The sequence below is a fragment of the Microplitis mediator genome, chromosome 3 (assembly GCF_029852145.1).
Source record: "Microplitis mediator isolate UGA2020A chromosome 3, iyMicMedi2.1, whole genome shotgun sequence".
NCBI classification, from domain to species: domain Eukaryota; kingdom Metazoa; phylum Arthropoda; class Insecta; order Hymenoptera; family Braconidae; genus Microplitis; species Microplitis mediator.
In genome coordinates, this window is record NC_079971.1 from 9,561,607 (window position 1) to 9,589,108 (window position 27,502).

The 27,502-nt window shown below is 31.4% G+C and overlaps 1 protein-coding gene across 1 annotated transcript in view; it reads right to left on the bottom strand.

Annotated features, from left to right (window-relative positions):
• LOC130665334 (doublesex- and mab-3-related transcription factor A2) overlaps positions 1-27,168 on the bottom strand; it is a 162,829-nt gene extending 135,661 nt beyond the window's left edge. The window contains exons 1-2 of the mRNA XM_057465667.1: positions 26,155-27,168; positions 11,059-11,374 (exon numbers count right to left, since the gene is read on the bottom strand). Coding sequence (XP_057321650.1) covers positions 11,059-11,374; positions 26,155-26,424 — 586 coding nt within the window. The 5' untranslated portion in view covers positions 26,425-27,168. The remainder of the gene's footprint in view (positions 1-11,058; positions 11,375-26,154) is intronic.
• Between the last annotated feature and the right edge of the window lie 334 nt (positions 27,169-27,502).

Consider the following 27,502-nt stretch of genomic DNA (forward strand, 5'->3'; position numbering starts at 1 on the left):
TGCTGCATTTCACGTTTTTTTACTGTCCATAGGCAGAAGTTGTAGGGGAACCTTTATACTTCAAAAGTTCCTACAGTAAAATTTATGTGACAGGAACGGGGTCAGAGTTAAAAAATGTAAAAGTCGATTTTTAGCGATTTTTGCGTATTTTTTGAGTTTTTCGTAGAAAATATTGTAGTTACCGAAAAAAAGTAAATGACAAATTTGTAGGAAATGAAATTCGCTACAAAAAAGGTCCTGTAAGCCAAGGCTGTAAAATCTGTTGTTTCTGAAATAAATTGAATTATACATATGAAAATTCAAGATATCTTTGCAGTATATGATTTGTTAAATTAATAATTTAATTTTCATTTGTTAAATGTTTTTTTTTGGACATCATATTATTTTTTCATGAAAATATAACAAAAAAAAATTTATCTATATGGGGCATTCCACGCCAAATTGGACGGTTTCAAACATTGATTTTTCCGATTTTCTTCAATATTTGGTGTTTTTTACTACCCCTCAAAAGAGGCTTCCCGGTAAATTTTGAGATCATTTTGATTAATGGTTCGGAAAATATCGAATTTAAAAAAAAACCGCTCTTTTTATGGTTTTTTGATCATAACTTTCGTAATAATGGTCGAAATTCAATGTATTTTATTCAAAATTTTCGTTTTTAGTTGGCGTCTACAGACAAAAATGCATAACAAATATACGAAATGTTTTTGATCGAGATTACGAAAGTTATGATCAAAAAACCATAAAAAGAGCGGTTTTTTTTTAAATTCGATATTTTCCGAACCATTAATCAAAATGATCTCAAAATTTACCGGGAAGCCTCTTTTGAGGGGTAGTAAAAAACACCAAATATTGAAGAAAATCGGAAAAATCAATGTTTGAAACCGTCCAATTTGGCGTGGAATGCCCCATATAGATAAATTTTTTTTTGTTATATTTTCATGAAAAAATAATATGATGTCCAAAAAAAAACATTTAACAAATGAAAATTAAATTATTAATTTAACAAATCATATACTGCAAAGATATCTTGAATTTTCATATGTATAATTCAATTTATTTCAGAAACAACAGATTTTACAGCCTTGGCTTACAGGACCTTTTTTGTAGCGAATTTCATTTCCTACAAATTTGTCATTTGCTTTTTTTCGGTAACTACAATATTTTCTACGAAAAACTCAAAAAATACGCAAAAATCGCTAAAAATCGACTTTTACATTTTTTAACTCTGACCCCGTTCCTGTCACATAAATTTTACTGTAGGAACTTTTGAAGTATAAAGGTTCCCCTACAACTTCTGCCTATGGACAGTAAAAAAACGTGAAATGCAGCAGAGCTATAGATAATTAAAAAAAAAAACCTCCACTTTACATGCTAAATGAATGAGAAAATTTCAAATTCAATTAGCGAGTTGTTAAAATTAAAATTAAGGGCTCAAATTTTGTGGAAAATTTTTTTTTTATGTCTAGAACAATATTCCGTCAATGGACCAAAAAAAAAAAAATAGTCGTTTCAAATGAGCCACCCTAATATATATACATGCATTAGACTGGGCCAAAAAAATTGAATATTTTTTTTTTCTTAGCTGTATAGAGAATATTATTCAGAATGACACAAAAAAAATTTCATCAAAATTTGAGCCCTTAATATTAATTTTTCTTGCTCCCCTAGCCGAAAGTACGGTCTTCCTGGTCGCATTACACTCCAGAAAGAGCTGCTTTTGTGGCCGGCTCGCAATGCAGAAAGCTGTCACTAGAGTGCGCTTATTTAGTATGACTCGGTTATGTAGCAAATATACAGAGATTTTTCAATAAGAACCAAATTATTTGAGAATTAAAAAAGTCAAAATTAAAACAAATGCACACACAGATTTTTTAATTTTTTACATGTGCATCTTTTTATTCTTTATTTATGAGACATTTTATTTTATATTTTTTAATTATTAAAATGAATAAATATCTGATAAACACACGACAGCGCATGTGTCAAAATAGTCACGGATGCGCCTGTCTATTTATTTATCATATCATAACCATAAATTTAATTGAAATTTGAAAAGTCTTGTGACTAAAACATTGCTATCAGTAAAGAAAATAACGCATGAAGTAAGAGAAAAAGTAAGAAAATATACGAGAGATGATAATATATTCTTACTATTGTGTATTATTGTAGTTAGTGTTTGGGCTTATAAAGAAGTCTAAAATATATTACTAAAGTGAGAAATAAAATACCTAGTTCCAACTAAAATTGAATATATAATTTTCTTTTTCAATCATTTAATGTTTTTGATGCCCGCCCCGACCAGCAAAAACTTCGGCTTCGCCTCAGTTTTGCAAAAGTTTGGCGGGCCCGCCCCCCTTCACCGCTCGGCTTCGCCTCGCAATGTTAATTAATTCAACGTACTTTCGGCTGGGGAACAAGAAAAATAGTATACGACCCCCGGCCAGAATGCTGAATTCTCTGACGTATGTGATATCAAAGCCTCGGCTTCCATATGACATCCGCCAGGAAATTCAACTTTCTGGCCTAGTGTCGTAATATACGTAATATACGACAGATTTTTGAAGGAAATTTAATGCTCTACAAAAAAAGTCTCTTAACATTTTTTGCTAAATTTATTCCTTCGAAAGTTATTCAAGTTTGAATTTGAGTCAAAACGGTTAATGTCCACTTTTGATTTCGACTGAGAGTGTCTGGGTAGAAGGTGGGTGATTACGCAGCGCGAGTATACCCAAAAGGGCGAGGTATCAGCCTCCCGTCAAACGGGAGTGGGCTTAACGGCCCCGTTTCTTTAATTAATTGTGGTTCCACGGTGGTTACACGGTGGCTTTGTGCCATTTTACCACCGTGGTTCCACGATGTTCCCACCGTTGTCCTACCGTATAACCACCGTGGTCCTACGGTATAACCACTGTGGACCTACCGAATATAAGCACCGTGTTAATTGTGTATAATTATATATTTATCCATTCATTCAACGAACTTGAATGTTACTTTTTAATTTTTTATATAATATTATGAATTTTATACAATTTTATATGATCATATAAAATTTTTAATAATTGAGTTCTAGCAAATTCTATCTAATAGCAATTTCTGAGTGAATATCATGCTATGCAGGTGTGTGAATCATAAAAGCTTGTGAAATAATTTAGATACGCCTATATAACGTAACATTATTCGAAAAAACTGATTTTATAATGATGCATAAATCTTCTAAATTGGATAATATTTTTTCATTTACCGCATTCATAAACGTTGTGAAGTATAAAAACCTTTTCAAAATTTTTGGAAATAGGCTAACAAGAACATTAGTCGGACAGTTGAGGGAATTTCGAAGTTTCAGTAATGAATTTAGTTATAAAAAACCGAGATGTTTACTTAAAAAATTTTTATTTAAGTTTCGAAAATTTCAATTTCTCATTTATACAACGGACCAAAACAAGTAGTTATTGTCTCGTTATTAGTGGGTATAACATTATTGGTCTCGTTACCATATGAACAATAATATAATTGAATACAACACAAATTAGAAAATCAATCATTTATTTTATGTCTCTAATTTTCTTAAGTTCAATTTTACCCAAATAAATACAATCAACATCGTCTTTCAAGTGGGAAATTAGGCACAGTGGATAACAGATCAAACTTTAAATTCGAAAGTCTCGGTATCGACCCTACAAGTCGGTGGGATTTTTCTTTTTTTCCGTAATAAAATTTGTCGATACATTATGGGGCCATGGTGGGAATACCGTGGAACCATGATGGGTACACCGTTTAATCACGGTGGGTTCACCGCAGGGCCACGGTGGGTTCACAGTGTAATCACCGTGTAATCATGGTGAGACCACGAAGGATACACCGTATAATCACGGTGGTTATACGGTACGTATACGGTGGTAAAATTGCACAACGGTGGATCCAATGAGATTCCATCGTGTTTTCACGGTGTTTCCATCGTGATTCAAAACCGTCAGAGAATTACCAAAAAGCCAAAAAAATAGGCGGCTAAAACAAGTATCTTACGATAAATCACTTTCACCTCAGACTTTTTCATCTTAATTCCTATCAATTGATAATGGCAAAATAATTGGCATTAGGTAGGTATATCATTTTTAACTGTGACAGTTTTCCAATCTATAATGCTACTGATTCAAAAATATATCATGTTAAAACCACCACACTAAGTAAGAAAAATCATGTATGAAGTATTACTTAAATATACACGCTTATTTGCTTTTGAAAACATTGAAAAATAATTCTTTGGATATAAAATGTATCTATTAATTCTAGATACAACTACAAGTTCTAATCCACAAAGCTCATTGAATGACGGCAAGCAAGAAACCATGACCTGGCTTAAACACGCAAATGACCTCGTTAAGTTGGCTGCCCAGAAACATAATAATAACCCGTGAAAAATGAAGCATACATATGAATGCTCCATGTATGGGCGTGTTTGAAAATTTGCCAGACATGGCCATATATGACCAAATATGCCCATATGTGATCATACATGACCATGTATGGCCATATATGACCATACATGGTCATGTATGTAAATTGGTCCGGTATGGCCATACATAGCTTGATAGGCCATATATGACTTGATATGACTATGTATAGAAGTTTTAACTAAATTAAAAACAAAATTTTTTAATTATTTTGGCGACGCAAAGATTATCAGATAAGCGAATAATTGAATTCCTAATCACATTGGAAACTTTTAATTCAGAGAAAAAACGCTAGACTTATTAATGACCTCACTCACTTCAGTAGGATTCGAACCCGGGACCTTCTATACGAGAGACCGACGCTTTGACGACTAGGCTATGCGACCGACAGTTACAACGGTTTGCTTGTGCTACGTAAGATTGAAAGAATATAATCACTTTCGAAAAATCAAAATATAATCATCAATATGCTGTTAGTGATATCAAACAAATTTCCTATTTTTTGTACACTACAACAACTTGTTTATAAGTAATTGTAATAGTCAGCTCAAATTTTTCATATAAAAAATCTGTATGTCTATATATGACCATATATGATGTTATGTGCACGAAAAATTTTTTTAAAATTATTATTATTATTAGTGATTGCCAAATATTACTAAAAAGTAACTCAGCTGATACCTCTTCATGAAATTTTAAAGATATCGAGCGATATTTAACAATTTATATTTTGACTTTAAATTTCAGCCATTTGATTTTCCATTTATATAACATGGGAAAAATTTAAGCTTCCCGCTAAGAAAATTGAAAATTTTCAAATATTCGGAAAGTTATTGGTTTCGGCCCGATTTTCGAAAATTGAATTTCTATCAGATCTTGGCGTGTTGAGGTTCTAGGAAGCTATTCTGACTAATTTCAAGATGATGTCCGAGTGTATGTATGTATGTGTGTATGTACGTACGTACGTATGTAAATATTTGTAACTCTTGAACTATTTTTTTGAATAACTTTTCATGTGCTCGATGAATTGATTTCAAAATCTAATCAGTTTCGAAACTTTATAAGCCGCGTCAAATGCCACCTCAACTATCAAAATCGGTTCATTCGTTCAAGAGAAACCGTTAACGAAAGAACTAAAAACAATTTTATTTAGTTTTTTTGAAATTTCTCAAAAATGACTCGTTAAATCAATTTCAAAATTTAATCAGCTTTAGAACTTGATAAAACGCGTCGATTGCCACCTTAACCGTCTCAAACGGTTAATTCGTTTGAAAGATATCGTTGATGAAAGAAATAGTGAAAAACGTTCTTTTTCGAACATCTACAAAAAAATTGAATCAATCGATTTCAAAATCTAATCAACTCCAGAACTCAATAAAACGCGTCGATTGCCACCTTAACCGTCTCGATCGGTCACCCTGATTAAAAACAATGATTAAAAATGATTTCACACGTTAAATGTCCATAAGAGACAGGATTAGAAATGATTTGAAGGATTAAAAAGTATTTAAAATGATTAAAAAACAAATCATTTTAAATACTTTTTAATCATTTTTTTTAATCAGGGCAATTCGTTTGAGATATATCGTTGGAGAAAAAATGGTAAACAACGTTTTTTTTTCGAAAACAACGGCATACAAAAGTATTTTCAAGCTCAAGGAGCTCGAAAATAGCCGGAAGTTTTAGGGCTGGCCTGCAGAGTCATCCGATACACCGATTTTTTTTATTCTTTTTGGATCACTAATAAATGACTTATATCATGACCAAGTAAAACAAACTCATTTGAACAATAATGGGTGCCCTAATGGGCATTATTTCATGAATGACTTTATCAAAACATTTTAATGTCTGCACATACCCATACATGGTTATATGTAAACATATGTATGGTCATGTATGAGCCATCTACGATTCGTTTTTCCCGGGTTGTTGAACATAATTGTGAATAAAAATTCAAAAAAACGCTTGTTCATTAATTATTTTCGATTCCTAAATTTTTAAACTTTAACATGCAACGTAACTGTTTAAGCTTGAAAAGGTGATAAAAAATAATTGCATTCAAGACTATTTTCGATGCAGGAAAAATTAATATTTGAACTCTAAAAATCGTAAGGTAAATTTATGATAAGTATTATAAAATTCATTATTTGGAATGTTAAAACTCCTTATATTGACTCACAAGTTTCGGGTTATAATTTCATACACGAATTTTTAAAGTTTTTTTTTCCAGGCAATACTATTTTCGAGCTCAAAGAGCTTGAAAACAGCGGGAGTTTGGGGGCCAACCGTTGCTCAGATTTTTTTTGGCTCTCAGATGAATTTTGAAATTATTTTTACGGAAATTTTCAATCCTGTTTTCCCCTATGCGCATCCAATTATTTGTAGGTTATATTGAATATAAATAAAACAAATATACGTTTTGATATCAATATTCATAAAACGTTTAAAAAATCACTTTCATTCTCGATAAGAGAACAGATTAATTTTTTTTTTGTATAGTTTTTTTATACATGCATCTCATTACTCCTCTGCGAAATTTATTTAACAAGCTCTTAAGTTTTTCTTCTAAGCTTTGATTATAGCGTGTACTCAATATAGAGATATCTGGTTGATCTTATAAAGACCTTTATTATGGTTATCACATACATCTTTAAGATCTCTATAAACTGACCTCTGAAAAAGAACATTTTATAGGTCACATTTAGATATCATAGAGAGGTTCATGCTGGATAGGAATTTATTTCCATTTTTTAGTTTAAGCAAAAGAAAAAAAGTAAAGATCTCGAAAACTTATGTCCAATCTTTCTGAATTTGCACTCAGTGAAAAATTTTTGTGTCAGCTCAGAGAACCCTGTTTAGAAAATCTCATAGAATCCAATAGATTCTCATACATTCCTATAGAGATTTTATAAGAATGAATGAGTTCTATGAGAAGTGCTATACTTAAAGATAGGGCCTTATACATACAGCTAGAAGAATCTTTCGGATTTTTCTAAGGTGGTTGTCGGGTGATGGGTATCGTGTCAGAAAGTTGTAAAATTTTGTATTTATTAAGGGTATTAAGACACAACTACCATTAAAATTTGAAGTCGATTGACCATCTCTAATTCGAGATATTTATAATCAAAGTTCGGATCCTTATCATTGCGAGCAATGAGGAGCATGTGTTTCAGCATTTCGTGTTAATGATTCTAATAAAAAAACTAACAGTCAGAAACTTTTGAAAAACTAATAGAAAATTAATAAATTTGTCCTGAAAATAAAAAAAAAAATCTGGGCGTCGGTTGACCCTGCGGGCCAGCCCCAAAACTTCCTGCTGTTTTCGAGCACAAGGAGCTTGAAAACATCACTGTGAATATATTTTCGAGCTCTTCTAGCTCGAAAATGCTATTACATAGAATCATTTTTTTATGAACTTTTCAAGCTCTGACAAGTTACGTTTTATGCCAGAATTTGAAAAGTTAAGAATCGAAAATCATTAATAAAGAAGCGGCTTTTAAATTTTTATAATCGATTATGTTCTCTGAAATAAATGTGTTCAGGCAGAAATCAATGTCAGTGATCAAAATCAAGATTTGAATGAGTTTTGACTTAGGTCAGAGCAATAATATATGGAATATCCGAGAAAAACATTAAAGACTGGATTTTTTTAATTTTTTGCTGACAATATGTTTAAAACTAAGGAACCAGTTATATGACATTATCTGATGATCGGAAGAGACTATAAAAAGAAAGAGTTGGTATGATTTCAGACACATTTTAGCACATTATATATTGATTTATCTGGAAAAAATAACATTTCATGTTATTTTTTTAACTTTTCAGCGCCGATATCTTTTAAACTAATCAACCGATTTTGGCGTTTGAGGCGGCAATCAGCGCGTTTTCTTGAATTCTAGATCTGATTAAATTTTGAAATTGATCGGATGAGTCACTTCAAAGATAATCGAAAAAAACCTTTTTTTATCATTTATTTCGCCAACGATATCTCTCGAACAAATTAACCGATTGAGATGGTTGAGGTGGCATTCGACGCGGCTTATAAAGTTCTAGAGCTGATTAGATATTGAAGTCGATCGTTCAAGTCGTTTCTGAGAAAGCACTAAATAACTAAAAAAAAAAATTTTTTTTTTTCGTAATTCGCCAATATTTTCGAGTCTACTCGATCAAATGATCTGAAATTTTCAGGAAAGTTGAGGGCCAACAAGCTCTTTCGATTGCCACCTCAACCATCCAAATCGATTTATTAGTTAAAAAGTTACAAAGTGTTTACACACAAACACACACACACACACATACATACATACACGGAGAGAAAAATATCGCCAGAATGACTATCCAATGTATCCTCAAACGACGTATCGTCAGAATAACGATCCGTATACCTAATTTAGGAATACTCTCATATTAATTTAATAATCTATAGTATCGTTAAAATAAAGATACGTATTTGGGTTAGGTTAAGTATTCGTTTATTTAATTTAACAATACGACGAATAGCCTTTGTAACTATATGTAGTTTCGTTGATATAGGTATCTGTATCGCTAGCGTGAGGATCCGTATAGCTAAATTGGCTATACGTATCGTCATTCTCGGTTGCCGGATGCCTAAATACAGAGTTTGCGCAATAGTCATCTCAGCGATTCATAAAATGCCTAAAATAAGGATACGGATCGTCATTTTGACGATCCACTGTGAGAATACTCTGTATAGCTGAATTGGCTATACGGCGTATCGTTAAGTAAGATGACTATACAGCGTATAGCCAGAATAGCGATACGTATACTTAATCTGGCGATATTTTTCTCTCCGTGTACACTCGGACATCATTCTGAAAATAGTCAGAATAGCTTCCTAGGACCTCCAAACGTCGACATCTGATAAAAACTCGACTTTCGAAAATCGGGGTGAAAACAATAACTTCCCAATTTTTCGAAAATCGTCGATTTTCTTAGCGGGAAGTTAAAAAATAAAAAGTATTCACCATCTCATTGTTAAGATATAGCAACGCAAAGTCCAACAATAAATGAAAAAATATACATGTCGGTAAATTGGAAAAAAACAATCTGACAACGCTGTACGTGAGTATGCACAGTACTTTTTGAGCGGTAAATGTAAACAGATATTTAGTATACTCTTCAGCAACTGGTAGAACAGATGCGACGTTGTCAAATAATAATTTAAGAAAGTGTTCAACAGAATTTGTGTATCCGTATATATAAGTAGTGTGTAGGTAAACTTCTCGCGGGTACAGTATCAAACAAAAGCTATGTCTCGTTTCAACTACCACCGAACCTACTATTACCGCGCATATGGCTCATTATTTTTTGACAATATTGTAACAGGACAACTATCTTGAGCAGGGAATCGACCGCATCCTGAATATTTTTCAAACAAGTATTGATTTGACAATTTTTATAAATTTTATTACAAACATAGGTAGCAATTTTTGTAATTACGTAATTCCCATGAGCAATCGTTCAATAATGAGCGAAATTACTTGTTCTGCTTTTCATTACATATAGCAAAATGGTTTTTAATACGTTACGCCGATCGCTGCTTGTTTTGAGAAAAAATTGCATTAAATCAATATCTTTCTTTTATGTTATGAATTAAATGTGAAAATAGTTTGTTTTCTTTTTTGTGTGTTAGTGAAAGTAAATTAGTAAAAAAATAATAAAAATCGTAAAAACAAAATATTTCATTTATTCACTGCCGTGATAATTCCAAAAAATGGGATATAGGCTTAAAGTGATTCGAAGTGTGTGAGCTTTTAAATATTATTTGAGCTGAATTATTCTAATCATCATTCTGCTAATTACTCGTTAATACAATAACAGTATTATGATAAAGAATACATTTCATTATACATTTGCTGTATTCAGGAATAGTAAGACAAGTCGAGTTGTTTTCTTTATCATCCTTAAGTGGACAATACGATACTATCGTTATTGTACTTGCACAGTAAATAGAAAATTTGTGTGCTTTTTTCCTTTGAGCTGATAACAATTTAAAAAAATAAAATAAAAACGTAGATTTCTAGATTATAGTCTAATGCACCGATCCTCTCGTTCTTTGTTTGGCGTTTGGATTTTCGTATGAGAAAAATGTGTAAACAAAAGTAAATATCTACCGTAATTAACGAAATTCGAGTCAGATACAATTACATAGACATGCCGCTACAGTAATCCAGCCACAAGCTAATCGTCAATTTAATCCTATTAAAAACGTCAGAACAAATAGCTAAGAAGTGTTCTAACAATAGCCAGATGACATAAATAACAGCTTAGCACTTTTATAAGCATTCGACTAAGAGCACGTTGATAGTTTTGACAGTTTTATTTTATTTTTTTTTTATCTTCATCATCAGTAATAGCAGCACGCTTTAACCCTCGAGGCTCTTAGCTCGTTAAAGCCCTTGGGCTCGCGTGCAAACTCAAGTCGCACTTGCCCTTTATGATATAAAGTCACCTGCATCTTAAGAATACTCCAATCAAGAATAGCCGATTGGCTTTCTTGTTGAATTGTAACACCATAAGGTAGATCCACAAATTTAACGTATATTATATTACTATAAAATAAATTCTTAATATTTCACACTACCTGATAATGAACTTATAGAACTGCATTCTGTTTTCACGTCTCGATAGTCATCAGCTTGAACTCTCATCCGTTGGAGAAGTCCACAGTCTGGTTTTTGATGTAATTGAGTCTGTATCTGGGCTGCAGCAGCAGCAATAGCCAAACCAGCTGGACTAGAAACGTGAGTAGGATGTGGCGGACTTCCATTAGTGGGTGCAGCTGCTGAAGTTGTGGACAGCATAGAACCAGTTGAACAATTACCGTTGTTATACTGCAATTGTAAGCCGAGCTCTCGTGCTTCACTTTCTTCTTGCGCTTGTTGTCTTCTCAAGGCAACCTGTCAAGCATAAATCAACTAATATATTAATACTTCATCACCATATTAACGTAGATATTATGAGTGTAAAGTGTGAGATCCATATAAAAAAAAGACCTAGTGGCATATATGGATCTGATCATAAAATCTTATCGTCGGTATGAATGCTCGATTACACCTTACCTAACGTATCAATATCCTACGGTGTCGGTTATCAGTAATAGAATGGAAAAAAAAACGGGATGTATATATTGTCACAAAGTAGAGTCTTTTGAAAAACTACAAGCATGAGGGTTGGAATACAGTATGTAGCACCGTGAAATATATCAAAGTAATGTTAGTTACAATAAGAACTTTGGTAATATGACACTATAGGGCAGTTATATTTTTCGCTGTACAATATACCTGCCCCCCCCCCCCCCCCCGCCTCTCTCTCTCTCTCTCTCTCGCTCTCTCTCTCTCACTCTCTTTCTATCAAGTACCAAGTAATAAATCTCTCAACTATCAAGTATCTTGTAAGAAATTAAGTGAACACGCAGGAATCAAGTCTTGATAAGTGATTAAATGCATTTAATATATTTTAATATCAAATAATAATGACAATTATTATTATTATAAATGCATCACTGATATTGTTTATTACCAAATGTATGATAAAAAAAATCTGGAAAACGATTGACCCTGTGGGCTAGCCTTAAAACTTGATATTTTTGAACTCTTCAAACTCGAAAATAGTGATGTCGCGCCATCAATTGCAAAAACTCAACAAATAAACAATAACGAAGAAAGATGAAGTAAATCGTTCTTTTTTAACTTCCCGCTCAGAAAATCGACGATTTTCAAAAAATTCGGGAAGTTATTGATTTCACCCCGATTTTCGGAAATCGAGTTTTCATCAGATGTCAACGTTTTGAGGTCCTGGGAAGCTATTCTGACTATGTTCAGGATGATGCCCGAGTGTCTGTATATATATACACTGTAAAAAGAGCGGTGTTAAAAATGGACTCATTTTAACTCCGCCCAGTGTTAAAATAAAATTACACCGGTGTAGGAAGAGTAATTCACCGGTGTTAAATCGGGGTAACCGGTGTAAAAGCGGAGTAAAAGCGGGATAACCGGTGTAAAAACGGAGTAATATCGGTGTAAAAGTGGGGTTACCGGTGTAAAAGCGGAGTAATACCGGTGTAAAAGCTGGGTAAACTGCGTCCGCTTGGAGTATTAACTTTAAATATTATAAAACACAAAAAATGTCAGTTCTTTATGAAAATTAATAAAGAATATCACTTATTAACAAGTATAGTGATCGAGTAAGTAAAAATATTCACAAAGTAAAATATTTTAACACTGGTAATGAATATCTACACCGGCGGCGGCGTTATTTTAACACCGGTCTAGAATATTTACACCGGCAGTGGTGTTATTTCAACACGGGAGATTTTTTTTTAACACCGGTACAGAATATTTACACCGGAGGCGGCGTTATTTTCACACCGCTTTCGGTGTTGAAATTTAACACCGCCGATTTTAACACCTACACCGCTTGGACTTACCCCGGTGATTTTTTACAGTGTATATATATATATATATATATATATATATATATATATATGGTTGCGTAACAACATATCCGCGGACAAAATATCCGCGACAAAATATCCGCGACAAAATATCCGCAGACAAAATAACCACACGACAAAATAACCACACGACAAAATATCCGCGGAAAAAATATCTACGGACAGAATATCCTCAAAATGACGATATTAAAGGTGTGAAACATAGCGCTGTTTTTTCACGAATTTTGTATGTTTGCAATTTGAAAAATAAACTCATACATAAAATAGTGTAAAAGATAACGCCCTTTTTTCACAAATTTTTTGTGTGACCACACATCTGACCACACGACAAAATATCCGCAGACAAAATAAATATACTAGATGTCGCAACTTGTGATTTTTAATTAAGGGTAATTCATTTTATCGACATATATTTGATCTATTGAATTTTCATCAATTAAATATTTTTACGGATATTTTGTCTGTGGATATTATTTCCGCGGATATTTTGTCGTGTGGTTATTTTGTCGTATGGGTATTTTGTCTGCGGATATTTTTTTGCGGATATTTTGTCCGCGGATATTTAAGCGTGTCACCATATATATATATATATATATATTAAGGTGCTTCATCTCGGAGCCAGATTTTTTTTTTCAAGTGCACGTGGAAAAAACCATAGTTCAACACAAAAAAAAAATTTTCGCGCATGAAAAAAAAAAAATGTCGATTACAGACCTACTAGCTCATTGAAAAATTCGATTTTCCCATTTAAATAACATGGCAAAATTTTTTTTTTAGCTTTAAGTATTTTTAACCTCGTTAACAAATCAATAAATCAAATAGACTAATACATATTTTTGTAGGAAATTGAACGCTCTACAAAAAATGTCTCCTATCATTTTTCGATAAATCCTTTTGTTTCAAAGTTATTAGGGATCGAAGTAAAGTTAGAGATCGTTTTACTTTTCCGATGAAACTATCAGACTAATCATAAAATGTTATAGGGTCTTTTTGGTTGACAATTTTATTTCCTACAAATTATCATCAGTAAAGTTTTTTCAAATTCCGCATTGTTTTCTAGTTATTTTCATTTTAATTTCAAGCTCTGAAAAAAGTGGTTCTGATCGATTTCAAGAGCTCGACATTGAAAGGAAAATAACTAGAAAACAATGCAGAATTTGAAAAAACTTTACTGATTATAATTTGTAGAGAATAAAATTGTCAGCAAAAAAGACCTCATAGAATTTTATGATAAGTCTGATAGTTTCACCGAAAAAGTAAAAAGATCTACAACTTTACTTTGAGCTCTAATAACTTTGAAACCGAGGGATTTATCGAAAAATGATAAGAGACCTTTTTTGTAGAGCGTTCAATTTCCTACAAAAATATATATTGTTCTCGTCAATCTATTGATTTATTAACGAGGCTAAAAATACTTAAAGCTTAAAAAAAAAATTTTCCCATGTTATTTAAATGGGAAAACCGAATTTTTCAATGAGCTAGCCCGTGTAAAAAAAATTTTTGTTCCTAATAAATTCAAATCTGAATTTCATCACGAAATTTAGATCGTGACACAAATATGACTTTCATCATGATTTTGCTCCCACAATTTTTCGTCTAGTAAATCCGTATCACTTCTAAAAATTTATTATTACGTCTTTGAATTGAACTTAGAATGACTTCAATAGAAACGACTGAATTTTTACTATATTAAACACTTTGTCAAATTTATCGACTCAGAAATTACCAATCAATTTCTTCTATCAAGTACTCGATTGTAAAATTAATTTAGTGAATGAACTTCGGATCACTTGGATAAAAATTTGACTGAGTCATAATTTTGTCGTGATTAAAATTGTTGATACAAATTCATGACGAAAGTCATATTTGTGTCACGATCTGAGTTTTGTGATGAAATTTAGATCTAAATTCATTATGAATAAAAATTTTTTTACACGGGTGGTCTGTAATCGACATAGAATTTTTTTTCATGCGCGAAAACTTTTTTTTTGTGTTGAACTATGGTTTTTTTCACATGCACTTGAAAAAAAAAAATCTGGCTCCGAAATGAAGCACCCTAATATATATATATATATATATATATATATATATATAGGGGAATGGGGGGGCAAAAGGGGGTAGGGTAGGCAAAACGGGGTACCCCCAAAATTTTATAAAAAACAATTTTATTTTTTAAATGGTTTTTAAACATTCCAAAATCACTTCTGTAAATATAATTGAGCGTTACTTTGAATTTTTTTGGTAAACTCTTTCAAAAATCAATTGTCAGTTGAAAAATATTAATGATGTTTGTTTTATGATAAAAACTATTAAAAATTTTTTTTCTTCTTTTGTATCCAATAAACATGTAAAATGTAATTTTTCTTCATGTAAATTACTTAAAAAAAAATTCAACTCAATCAAATTTGTTTAAAGTCCAGAAATTTTTTTTTTTTTACCTTTTTTAGGGGGTACCCCACTTTGGCCGCAGAAATGAAAAATTTTTTTTTTCAACGGTAACTTAAAATTTTTTCTATTTACTTTGAATATCATTAAAATAAAAAAGATTTAGCGTATTTGAGTCCTCGAAAACTTGGTATTTCTTTAAGTACCCCCTTTTGCCCCTCCCTCTCTTATATACATGTGTGTGTGCGTGTGTGTGTGTTTGTGTGTGTGTGGATATTTTTGAACGATCGACTTAAAAATCTAATCAGCTCTAGAATTCAATAAAATGGCCACCTCAAACGTCAAAATCGGTTAATTAATTTAAAAGATATCGGCGTTAAAAAGTTTAAAATTACCTTTTTTGTTATTTTTTCCGAATAAATCAAAATATAATGTACTAAATGTGTCTGAAATCATAACAACTTTTCCTCTTTCGATCATCAAATAATATCATCTAACTTGTTTCTTAGTTTAAATCACATTATCAGCAAAAAATTAAAAAAACACAGTTTTTAATATTTTTCTCGAATATTTGATATAATTTCGCTCTGAACTAAGTCAAAACTCATTCAAATCTTGATTTTGATCACTGAAATTGATTTTTGCCTCAACACATTTATTTCATTGAACATAAGTAGGAATAAAAATTTAAAAACCGCTTCTTCATTAATTATTGTCGATTCTTAACTTGTCAAACTTTAGCAAACAACGTAACTTGTTCGAGCGTGAAAAGCTAATACAAAATAATCGCAAGCAAAAGCATTTTCGAGCTTGAAGAGCTCGAAAATATATTCACAGTCCTTGAGCTCGAAAACGCATTTGACGCATTTTTTTTTACCACTGACGTTCAAAGAAAAATTTCCATCAATTAGCTCAATAATTTGAATTTTATTAGAAAAATACATTCTTTCGCAATTCTTTTGACAACGATATTTCTTAAACAAATAAACCGATTTTTATACTTGAGATGGCATTCGACGGTGCTTATAAAGCCTTAGAGGTGATTAGATTTGAGTATCGATCCATTGAGTACACTACAAGGTATACAAAAGAAACCTTTCAACCAAATTTTATTTTTGAAATATCCATGATCGTACCGTACCGTTTATGCTCGATTTCTCAAAAATTGTTGAAATCAATGAGCCACTTTAAACGTGACCTCAAAAAGTTTCAATGTCTCTGAGTTTTAAGATAATAATATGATTTAGTACAATATGAATAATAGAGTCAATCATTTGATTGATGTCTCTACATAGCATAAGCTCGTTTGTATCGAAATAAATATAATGAATACCAGCCAAACACTCACGTCGCTCAGCACTGTGCTCAATGGCTCAGACTTCAAACCCAAAATGTTCGCGATTGAGTTTAGCAAGCGCCGCAATTTTGATCAATTACAACGACTAATTAGAGGTTCGTGAAACTATCGTCAACACTTAAACTACCTGAATATCTAACTGTAACCATTTTCTATCTTTTTCAACAATAATTTTTGTACTTAAAAACATTGTGAGAAAACCGTGAAAATGGGTCTTTAATATAGTAAAAACATGGTGTGAATCTAGTTTCACAACTGCAGAAAAAATACCTTGCTTCTACTGTATTTCAACCGTGTTTTCACAGTAGTTTTACGGTGGTTCCGTGGTTTTACTAAAACCGCAAAAGGGTGCTAGTGAGTACAGTAAAAAGTAAACTACACCATAGACCCTCCGTCCCACATACACACACGCTGAAATCAGTAAAGCTACCAGATATAAAGTCACCCGTATAATTTTTAATTATAATAATTGTCCGTACGATAAAAATAATAGAGGATTACTTCTTAAACCAGTCTAAAAAGAGAGAAATTTCTAGTGTACTAAAGTTAACTGACGCATGATTCTCATCTGATTCTCATAAATTGTCAATGAGATTTTAAAAATAAATGAGTACTATGAAAAAGCGGTATACTCAAGTATAAGCTTTATATACATACAACTGTAAGAATCTATCACTTTTTTTTGTTTGAGCAGGGTAGACTTGACTTCTAGTTCAGGCCATCAACATTTCGTTTTAAACAAATTTTCAACTTTTTGAACCAAAACAATACTGTCTTAATTTGAAAAAATAATATTATTCGGATAAATATCTCAACATCTTGTCACCAGAGTACAATCTCTAACTTTCAGATAATATACCATTTTCGTTTCAAAACTTGCAATTGTTTTTTTCGAGAATGAATATTTTTCAACGAAGATTCCTATACTATTATTTTTAGCAATATCATCATGTGGACTTATTTAATATGTAACGGGGTAAATTGGTCAACTATTACTGAATGCGTCTGAATAGCAGGTTAAAGGAGAGTTTTAGTGTTTTGGAAAAGACGAGGATTTGATCCGAGAGGGAAGTTAACACGAAGAAAATAACTTGAGACAACTCGGTTACACGAGACATACACGGTCCAGAATCAACTACACGGACGAGAAAGAACAAAACATGGACCAGGACAACTCATACAGGACAAACGGCGTAAAATGAAATCAACATAAATCGTGATAGGTATTTCGTAAAATATTCCAGGCACAGAGGCCGGAATATTTTTTAATTAAAATACGTAAATAAACGTCGTGTCCGCGGAGTATTGTCGTGTCAATTATCGTGTAATAAAATAATCAAAAACCGAACTCAATAAAACTAGTTTCATTATATCCAGGCAGGAAGGCCGCATTTACTACGCAGCAGAAGTTTCCAGGCAGGTCGTATAAACCACGTGCCAGAAAAATTCTTCCAGAACTTTCCAGGCAGTTAGTGGAAGCCACGCACCGGAAATATTCATGCGAACCTAGTCTCAGATCTAGTCATATATAATTAAGTCTAAGCATTAAGCTTAGAATAAATTAATTATAATTGAATTAAACAATTAAGATGAAAAAATCAATTAATAATTTATTAACGAGAAAAGTGGCATAGAGTCGAACGTGATAAAGTGATTCTGGGTTGAATTGTGAAGTCGGCTGAAACAAACTTATGAATTTATTTAATATACCCTGATTAGAAAATACGATTAATGACGATTAAAAATGTTTTAATCGTTTTGAATCGTCTTGAATCGTCAATTGATGATTAAAAACGATTAAATTTTTAAATTTTACGATTAAAGACGATTCATGACGATTAAAAATTTCAAATTGTCATGAATCGTCTTAAATCGTAAAACAATATTGCAATTTCTGGTCCCACATGAAGATTAAAAACGATTTAAGACGATTTGAAATTTTAATTGTCGTTAATCGTTTTTAATCGTAAAATAATAAATCTTCTTTTGACGATTAGGGATGATTATAAGTCAAAAACCATGACGATTATGACTATCAAAGACGATTAATAACGATTAAATTTTTAATTGTTCTTAATCGTCACAAATCGTATTTTATAACCAAGGGTTGTATGACTTACATCAACCATACCACGAGATAACATTTCATATTGTACCGAAATATTAAATATTCCCATAAAAACTATATCACTATAGCTATTAAATAATTTAATATTTTCACTACCCGATGAAAAAAGATTTTATACAATTGTATAGAATTATATATCAATTATATATGGACTATATATAATTATATATAGACTATATATAATTGGATAGAAAAAATGACCCGATCCAATTGTATACAACTGTATAGAAATTGTATACAATTTTATACAAATTGTATACAATTCTATATAATTATATACAATTCTATATATTGTAATTATATAGAATTGCATATAATTATATAGAATTGTATATAATTTGTATAAAATTTTATATAATTATAAAGACTTGTATACAATTTGTATAGAATTGTATACAATTTCTATACAGTTGTATACAATTGGATCGGGCCATTTTTTGAATATAATTTTATACAATTGTATAAAATCTTTTTTCATCGGGTACATATCGAATATATATGAAATTATAATTTAATGAGTTACTAAAACATTTTATAAATAAGAACATAATATTTTAAATTTAATTATTAAGATCTGAATCAATTATTAGTGAAGTAATTATGTTTTTAATTAACAGTCATTTTTATAAAAGATAAATTTTATAAAAGATAAAAAAAAAAAATAATAAAATCCGCGTTACTCCAAACCCTATTTAGAAAATTTCATAGAATCCAATAGATTCTCATAAATTCCAATAGAGATTTTATAAGAATAAATGAGTTCTATGAGAAGTGCTACATTAAAGTATATGGTATTCTACATATAGCTATAAGAATCTATCGGATTTTTTAAGCAGGGAAATCACTCCACCCATAAAAAATCCCTATTAACTCTGCATGCGGAGTGATTTTTTTTTAAGCTCCGGAGCTCTGAATGACGAAGTGAATTCGGATTGATATAAAATCCGTATTCACTCCGGATTCAGTCCTGATTTTATACAGTGTATAAGATAAATATTAAAAGTTATTGTCCGTGCAGGAAAAATTGATATTTGAACTTTAAAAATCGTAAGCTTAGCATTCAAAATTTATGGCACGTATTATAAAATTTATGGTTTGGAGTATTAAAATTCCCTGCATTGTTACTCAGGTTCCGGTTTATAATTTTCTACACTAATTTTTAAAGTTTCTTTTTTCCCGTGTAATTTATGAAATAAGCATAAATGAATACTTGCCAACTTTATTTGAATCAACTATTTTCTTTATTATAGGACTTCAAACATTACAGATTTAATTTTGTGAGATCGCAATTAAATGCTTTTTTTCAGAAACCTCAAAAGATTTAAATGCAATATTTTAGAAAAGAATCTCATGGGTTAACGGAAACTTCTCTGAATTAAAAATGTATAAAGAAGAAAGGGTAATGTTTATTCACTATTATCTGAATGATGTTGCACGGGGAATTCTATTACCCCCTTGCAGAATGGTTAAACCGATTCAAAGGGGTTTAATGTGGATTCAATTAAGATTTGATTTTAATGAATGTTAAATAGCATTGATTTCAAGAATTGAAACCTATAAATTAAAAACAGAAATTCAGAGTTTAAAACTCATATAAATAAAACCGATTTCCTTTGTTTCATAACTCTTCGAGTTAATCCTATTGATCAAAATATCTATCTCAAGTCTTATATTTATTGTAAGTTATATTTCGTTGGTCAACTTATTTGAATGAATTTCTTTTTTTTCTCAAGAATTTAATTGATATAAGGTTAAAATATATGAGTGTTCTCTTAAAATATACTTAAGACAATGAAAAAAAGAACAGGGTGAACGTACAGCTTTTCAAATTTCCAACAGTAAAAATTATTATTTTCAATTGTATAGTTTCATTGGCAGGATGATATTTTTTAGACTGACTATAGTAAAAACTAAAACTTAGACCATAAATTTCAAAGTTTCAAACAATAAAAATCTCCAAGTCAATATATATAATTTCGTAGACCATCGTAATTTTATCTTATGCAACCATAGTTATAATTTTTGTGCTAAACCCTCATTTTTATTATTTCAAATAATAAAAATTTATTTTTTGGTTTTATTCTATATTTGTTTATTTTGAATTATTTATTTCCGGCTTTTACCGTTGTTCTCGTAGTACAATTTATACAATTCATTTTTATCCGTATGTTAATATATGTCCGAGCTCATTAAGCTCAATAACACCTTCAAGTATTCTTATATTTAATCAATAATGATCGTTTTTTCATGTTTTGTCTATGATTATGCTCGATAAATTCAATGTTTCTGAATCGAAATTCATAGAAATGATTGATATGGAAGACCCTAATTAAAAATTCCGATTGAAACCACTGAATTCCGATATTGAATCCGATTGGTTTCGAATGAAACCCGATAGACTTTCAATCGGAATTCATTGGTTTCAATCGGAATTTTTAATCAGGAGAGTTACGTGAACTTTTAATCAAACCAGCGAGTTTACATATGAAACATCCAAAAAAAATGTTAGAATATATAAACAGTGATTTTTCAAAAATTTTGTTGGTGATATTATTTAAACTAACGGACCGATTGCAATAAATTATGTAGCGATCATCGAAGACTATAAAAACAAAAAGCAGCTATAATTTTTGGAACATGATGAATAACATAATGCGTGATCCGGAAAAAATGAAATAGACTGTTATTTTTTCAATTTTTCATCGCCGATATCTTACGAACTAATCAACCGATTTTCGAAAATCGGGGTGAAAACAGTAACTTCAATAACACCAATTGATTATAATAAAAAATTTTATAAAGCAATTGCTTAATTAATAATTTTGTTAACTAAAAAAAAAAAATAAGGGAAATGAAAAAAGATATTAGTAAAAATTAGAAAAAAATTCTTGCATTGAGAAAAAAATTTGTTTTTATAAGAAAATGAAATTCTTCATAGGTATGATAAAAATATAATATATATTAATTTTGCCGAGAGCTTCTTCTATAAGCGAAAAAATTTTTAAATTTAATTATTTAGTTGTCTAATTTAATATTTACTATGACCAACATCGATGAATAACTTAAGAGTTTATTAAAAACATGATTTCTAATAAGCCACCGTGGTTGAGCGTGTTTATGCGTACCCTGGCGGTTTAGAATCACGGTGGAAACACGGCGGGTTTGTTTCATTCTACCACTGTGATTACGCGGTGTATCCACCGTGATTCCACGGTGGCTTTACCACCGTGTATACACGGTGTTTCTACGGTGATTACGCGGTGGATACACTGTGGAACCACGGTGGTGAAATGGCACAAAGCCACCGTGGAATCACGGTGGATCCACCGCGTAATCACAGTGGATACTGTGTATACACGGTGGTAAAATGGAACTAACCCACCATGTAACCTCGGTGTTTACACTTCCACGGTGTTTCCACCGTGATTCAAATCTGCGAGGGTAGGTCATAAGTCTCGCGTAATTGGTTTAGGTTCGAATCTTAGGTAGAGTATAAAGTTACATATGTATAAAAAAAGAATGTTTGTCCAGCTTTGTGTGGACTGCGGACTATCTTAGAGTGAATATTAATTAATACTCACTCTAAGATAGTCCGCAGTCCAACCAAAGTTTCTTACGAAAATAACATGGGGAAATTTTTATCGTTCTTTAAAATTTTATAACTCGGGGACAGCTAATTCTAAAATAATAAAACATACAAATTTTTATGGAAATTTTAACGCTCTACAAAAAAGGTCCCTTTTGATTTTTTGCTATGTCTATTTGTTCAAAAGTTATTAGAACTAAAAGTTTAATTTTCATATAATTGTCAATATTATCAAGTATTTTTATAAGATATCAACTGGCGTTATATAATTGAGCTTGATCAGTAGAGCTCGTTTGGAGATATTCCAAAAATAAAATTTTTTCAAAAACGTTTTTTTTTGGATATCTTGTAAAGTGCTCGATGGATTGATTCCAAAATCTAATCAGCTCTGAAACTTTACAATCCGCGTCAAATGCCACCTCCAACCATCAAAATCGGCTCATTCATTCAAGAAAAACCGTTGTCGAAAGAATTAAAAAAGAAATTTGTTATTAGGGGGGCATCCATGAATTACGTGAGCGATTTTTCGATCAGTTTAGACTCTCCCCCCCCCCCCCCCCCTTAGGTGAGATTTAGTGAGATTTGTCTGGACCACCCCCCCTCACCTTACGTGAGATTGACGCTAAAAACATTTTAAACTAAACTAATTTTTACTATTCGGGAAAATAATAAACCGTTCAGGTATACTATAGTTAATTTATTTAAATTAAATGAAATTCAAAGGAAAAAAACAGATAAAAAAAACACTTTTTTAAAATTTTCACTCAATCCATGGAGACTCGTGCCCTTTTTCGATTGAAATAATAATTTTCAATAGCTATGAGATTTATTTTAGCGGGCAAAATAAACACTCAAAATAATTTTTGTTTAATATCTGTAACATTTTATACTTTCTGAGCTCACGTAATTACTGGATGTCCCCTTAGTATCTTTGAAATTCCTCAAAAACGACTCGATAAATCAATTCCAAAATCTGATCAGCTTCAGAATTCAATAAAACGCGTTGATTGCCACCTCAACTGTCTCAATCGGTCAATTCGTTTAAGAGATATCGTTGAAGAAAAAATGGTAAAAAACGTTTTTTTTGTCGAAAAGAACGGCATAAAAAAGTATTTTCGAGCTCGAAAATCTATTCACTAGGGTGGGTTGAAAAAAAACTTTTTTTTTTGTTTTTCTTAGCATGGGGATAGAATTTGTACCTTATAAAAAAAAAAAAAATTTTCAAGAAAAAAAAATTTTTTTACTCAATATTTTGAGGTGGCCCACTCGTTTTTTAAATAAATAGTTGATTGAACGGGGTAGTCCCAACGAAAAAAATTTTTTTTTGTCTTAAATCGTGGAAAACATCTAATAATTGTCGAATGTGATTTTTTTTTACTTCACTTTCATTTTAATTCAAAAGAAAATGCTTTTCATTTTTGGATTTTTTACTTAAATTACAAAAATAATAGGAAAAAATTTTTTTCAATTTCTGACTTTCAATTAGCTTTCAAGGGGACACCCTACAGATTCTAGAACACCATGTAATTTTTTTCGTTGGGACTACCCCGTTTGATCAATTATTTATTTTAAAAACGAGTGGGCCACCTCAAAATGTTGAGTAAAAAAATTTTTTTTTTCTTGAAAATTTGTTTTTTTTTATAATGTACAAATTCTACCCCCATGCTAAGAAAAACAAAAAAAAAGTTTTTTTTCAACCCACCCTACTATTCACAACAATTTTTTTGAGCTCAAGGATCTTGAAAGGAGCGGAAAGTTTTGGGGCTGGCCTGCAGGGTCAACTGACGCCCAGATTTTTTTTCTGTTCAATCCCATCATCTTCAAAGTTTCTGTAAAGTATAAAAAAAATTTTCGCCAAATGCCAGCCTAATATTTCAATTCTACGAAGCGCTTAATCATTTTTTATTTTTCCATATAAATATATTTTTGATAAACTCTTAACACTTGAATGTTTTTGATAAACTTAACCGTTCAAGAGATATTTGAGCGCTAAGTTAAAAGAAAACTTTCACAAACCAACTCAAAATATCGCTCATGATATAAAAAATTCCTTATATTTCGAGCGCAAATATCTCTTAAACGGTTGAGTTTATTGATAAAATCTAAGATAACTTTTTTGTAGACCGGTAAATTTACGACGAATAACCGTTAAAAGCCTAATGATATATATCTTTGCTAGAGAGTTATAGAATTTTAATCGAAAAACATTATTTTTTAAATATATTAACTTTGAGATTCGATATCCATTCAATTCTTGGATTTACGAAAAAAGTGTAAGAAATCTTTCTCAAAAAGCGGTAAATTTTCTACAAGAAAGTTTATAGCACTTTATTCTATATCTATGTGTTAGACAGTTATAAAACAAAAACGCCAATTTTCTTAAATGAATTTGACCTTCAATATCTCTTAAATGGTTAGATTCACGAAAAACCATAAGAGACCTTTTTTGAAGAGCGGTAAATTTCCTACAAAAATATGTATTAATAGCCATAGCTAAACACTCATTTTTAAGCGAGTAATAAAATTTTTGTCATTGTACTAAAATGAGAAAGTATCATTACATAGGCAGGGTTAAACGACATTAGAATAAACTTTCATTTTTTTTTAATTATTTTTCGATCACAAAGAAATGATTTATATAATGGCCAAGTAAAAAAATCTAATTTGGGAAATACCGGACACCCTAATATATAAGATTCGATGCGCCTTGTAATGACGATAGTGTTTCAATTCTTAATGGCTTAGAATGAAACTTGACATACTTATTTTTTGGTTGAAAGTTAAGGTCAAGTTCGAAAATATAGCCAATTGGTCGATTGGGTTAAAAGAAGTGGCCGTTTAAAAGATTTTAAACTTTCTAAAAAATCATCTTCTGTCTATTGATCTTGAAATAACTTTTGAACCAAAAGTATACTAGCTCGTTCCTAATAAATGTATCTTAAAGCTCATTTGGTTAACTTCAATTTCCTCTATTTAAATGATCGTTCAAAAATTTTTTTTCAATAGACCAATGGATTCTAAAATTTCAAAAAATATCGGAAAAACGATTTTTGCGACTTTCATCGAATTTTAATATCTTCTGAATGTTACGATACAACTAAATGACATTAACTGCGTGTTGTAGCTAATGGAATAAGCTTCAAATTACACTGTTGCGACTTCATTTAAAGATTTATCTTCGTTTATTGCGACGTTGTAAAAGCAACTATATGATTTGCAAAGAAAATATTGAGAATTATGGCCAAGCTAATGCCCACAATTTAGAAGAGGATCTATGGAAATATTGCCATATCTTTGGTTTGAAAGCTTGATTGAATTCAAAAATGTGCCGAATCGGTCGATTATTCAAGAATTATATGTACTTGAAATTTTCCAAATTTTGGAAAAAAAATCACATTCTGCTGTTTCATCTATAAAGAATGTTGAAACCAAAACTCACAGTGCATCATTATTCAAGATTTAAAGCTTTTTTCACTAGATTCAATTTCTATTACTCGCGAAACTTGCAATTTGGACGATTTATTTATATTTAATACTATTGAAAATACATTGAATTGACATCATCTTAATTAATTCAAAATACCCTTATAATTTTAAATCATACATATTTCTTGTGGACATTTAACATTGTAATAAGCCATTTATAGAATCATATTTCTTAATCAGGGTACTAACATCAGGTAATTTATTAGCTTTGGGATTACTCAATGAATGTACTGAATATTTCTAATTATTGATTTAATATTCTGATTAATTTTAATGACATACCTGAGCAGCCATTACTCGCTGTCGTTCAGCAATGAGTGTGCATTTAGCACAAACGCAATCACGCCAACGACAATATCGCTTGTGACCTTTGAGAGCAGAAACAACCCCGTGGTTGCGACACCGGGCGCACTTAGGCGTCCTCTGATAACGTTCGGCACTGGCTCGAAGAAAAAAGGCCGCTGGTAATACATGATGCTGTTGCTGCTGTTGCTGATGTTGCATCAATTGACCAACATCAACTCCAAGACCAACTCCTCTTGGCAAAGACATATTGTAATATACTTTCAATCAAATTAATTACAATAACAATAATATAAATAACAAGAATTACACTATGACATTATTTTAATTCAGCTAAATTATCACTAGCAACAAAAACTTCGACGCATCATTGCCTTAAAAAACAGATTTCATTAGGAGCCTTCCCGATGAATAGCTAAAGACTATTGAAATCTAACTGTTCAAAAATCGTGACAATATATACCTAGAGAGTACAAATTGTCAACGGTATGTGCGCAATGCTTTTCTCGCGCAATGTCGCAATGTCTCATTCGTCATGACTACTAGCCAACCACCGATCAAGATATTAACCCTGTTGACTATGACAATTTTTCTATACATTAAGAGAACCCACAAGAATGACTTTAAGAACCATTGTATCATAATATGAACTAAGTTTATCAGTTCACAAAGTATTTTTTGTTTGTAAAGTTACACTTGCACACTCATACACTAATCACAAATATTATATAAAGAACTTGTGGTATTTTTGAATAAAGTGCTATCCTAGTCGAAATTTCCGAGTATCCCAGTAACAATGTAGACGTCAATATGTAGACGAATACCAGAACATATTCGTATAATATCTCGGTGTCAACAGTTGCAGCACAGGCGGAGAGAATTCGATTCAGGCAACTTAGAGGCGTTGGCGGTGGAATAAAGCGTGCAGTGAGGTTGGACTATCACTACAACAAGGAGAGAGAAATAAAGTAGAGAAATATATTATTCGAATATATATATATATACCTAAAAGCAATAGTCCTTAGATTTTGTGCTGTTGATAGGGTGGATCGTGGCTGAATTCTAGCAACCCCTACCAATTATTCACATAATATAAAACACTATGCCACAGTGTTCCACCCCAAGGTCTCAGCCATACGCAACCCTCGAGGTTGTTAGACCACGCCCATACCAGTTTCCTATTGGTCGATCCCTAACATCCCACAAAGATGTTAAGAGTTTATATCTGAATGTATAATACACATATATATATATATGTGTCCAATGGTACCCGAAAGGGTATATACTTCAACGTCATTTCCATCTCTCTTACTAGTGTACCAAAGTT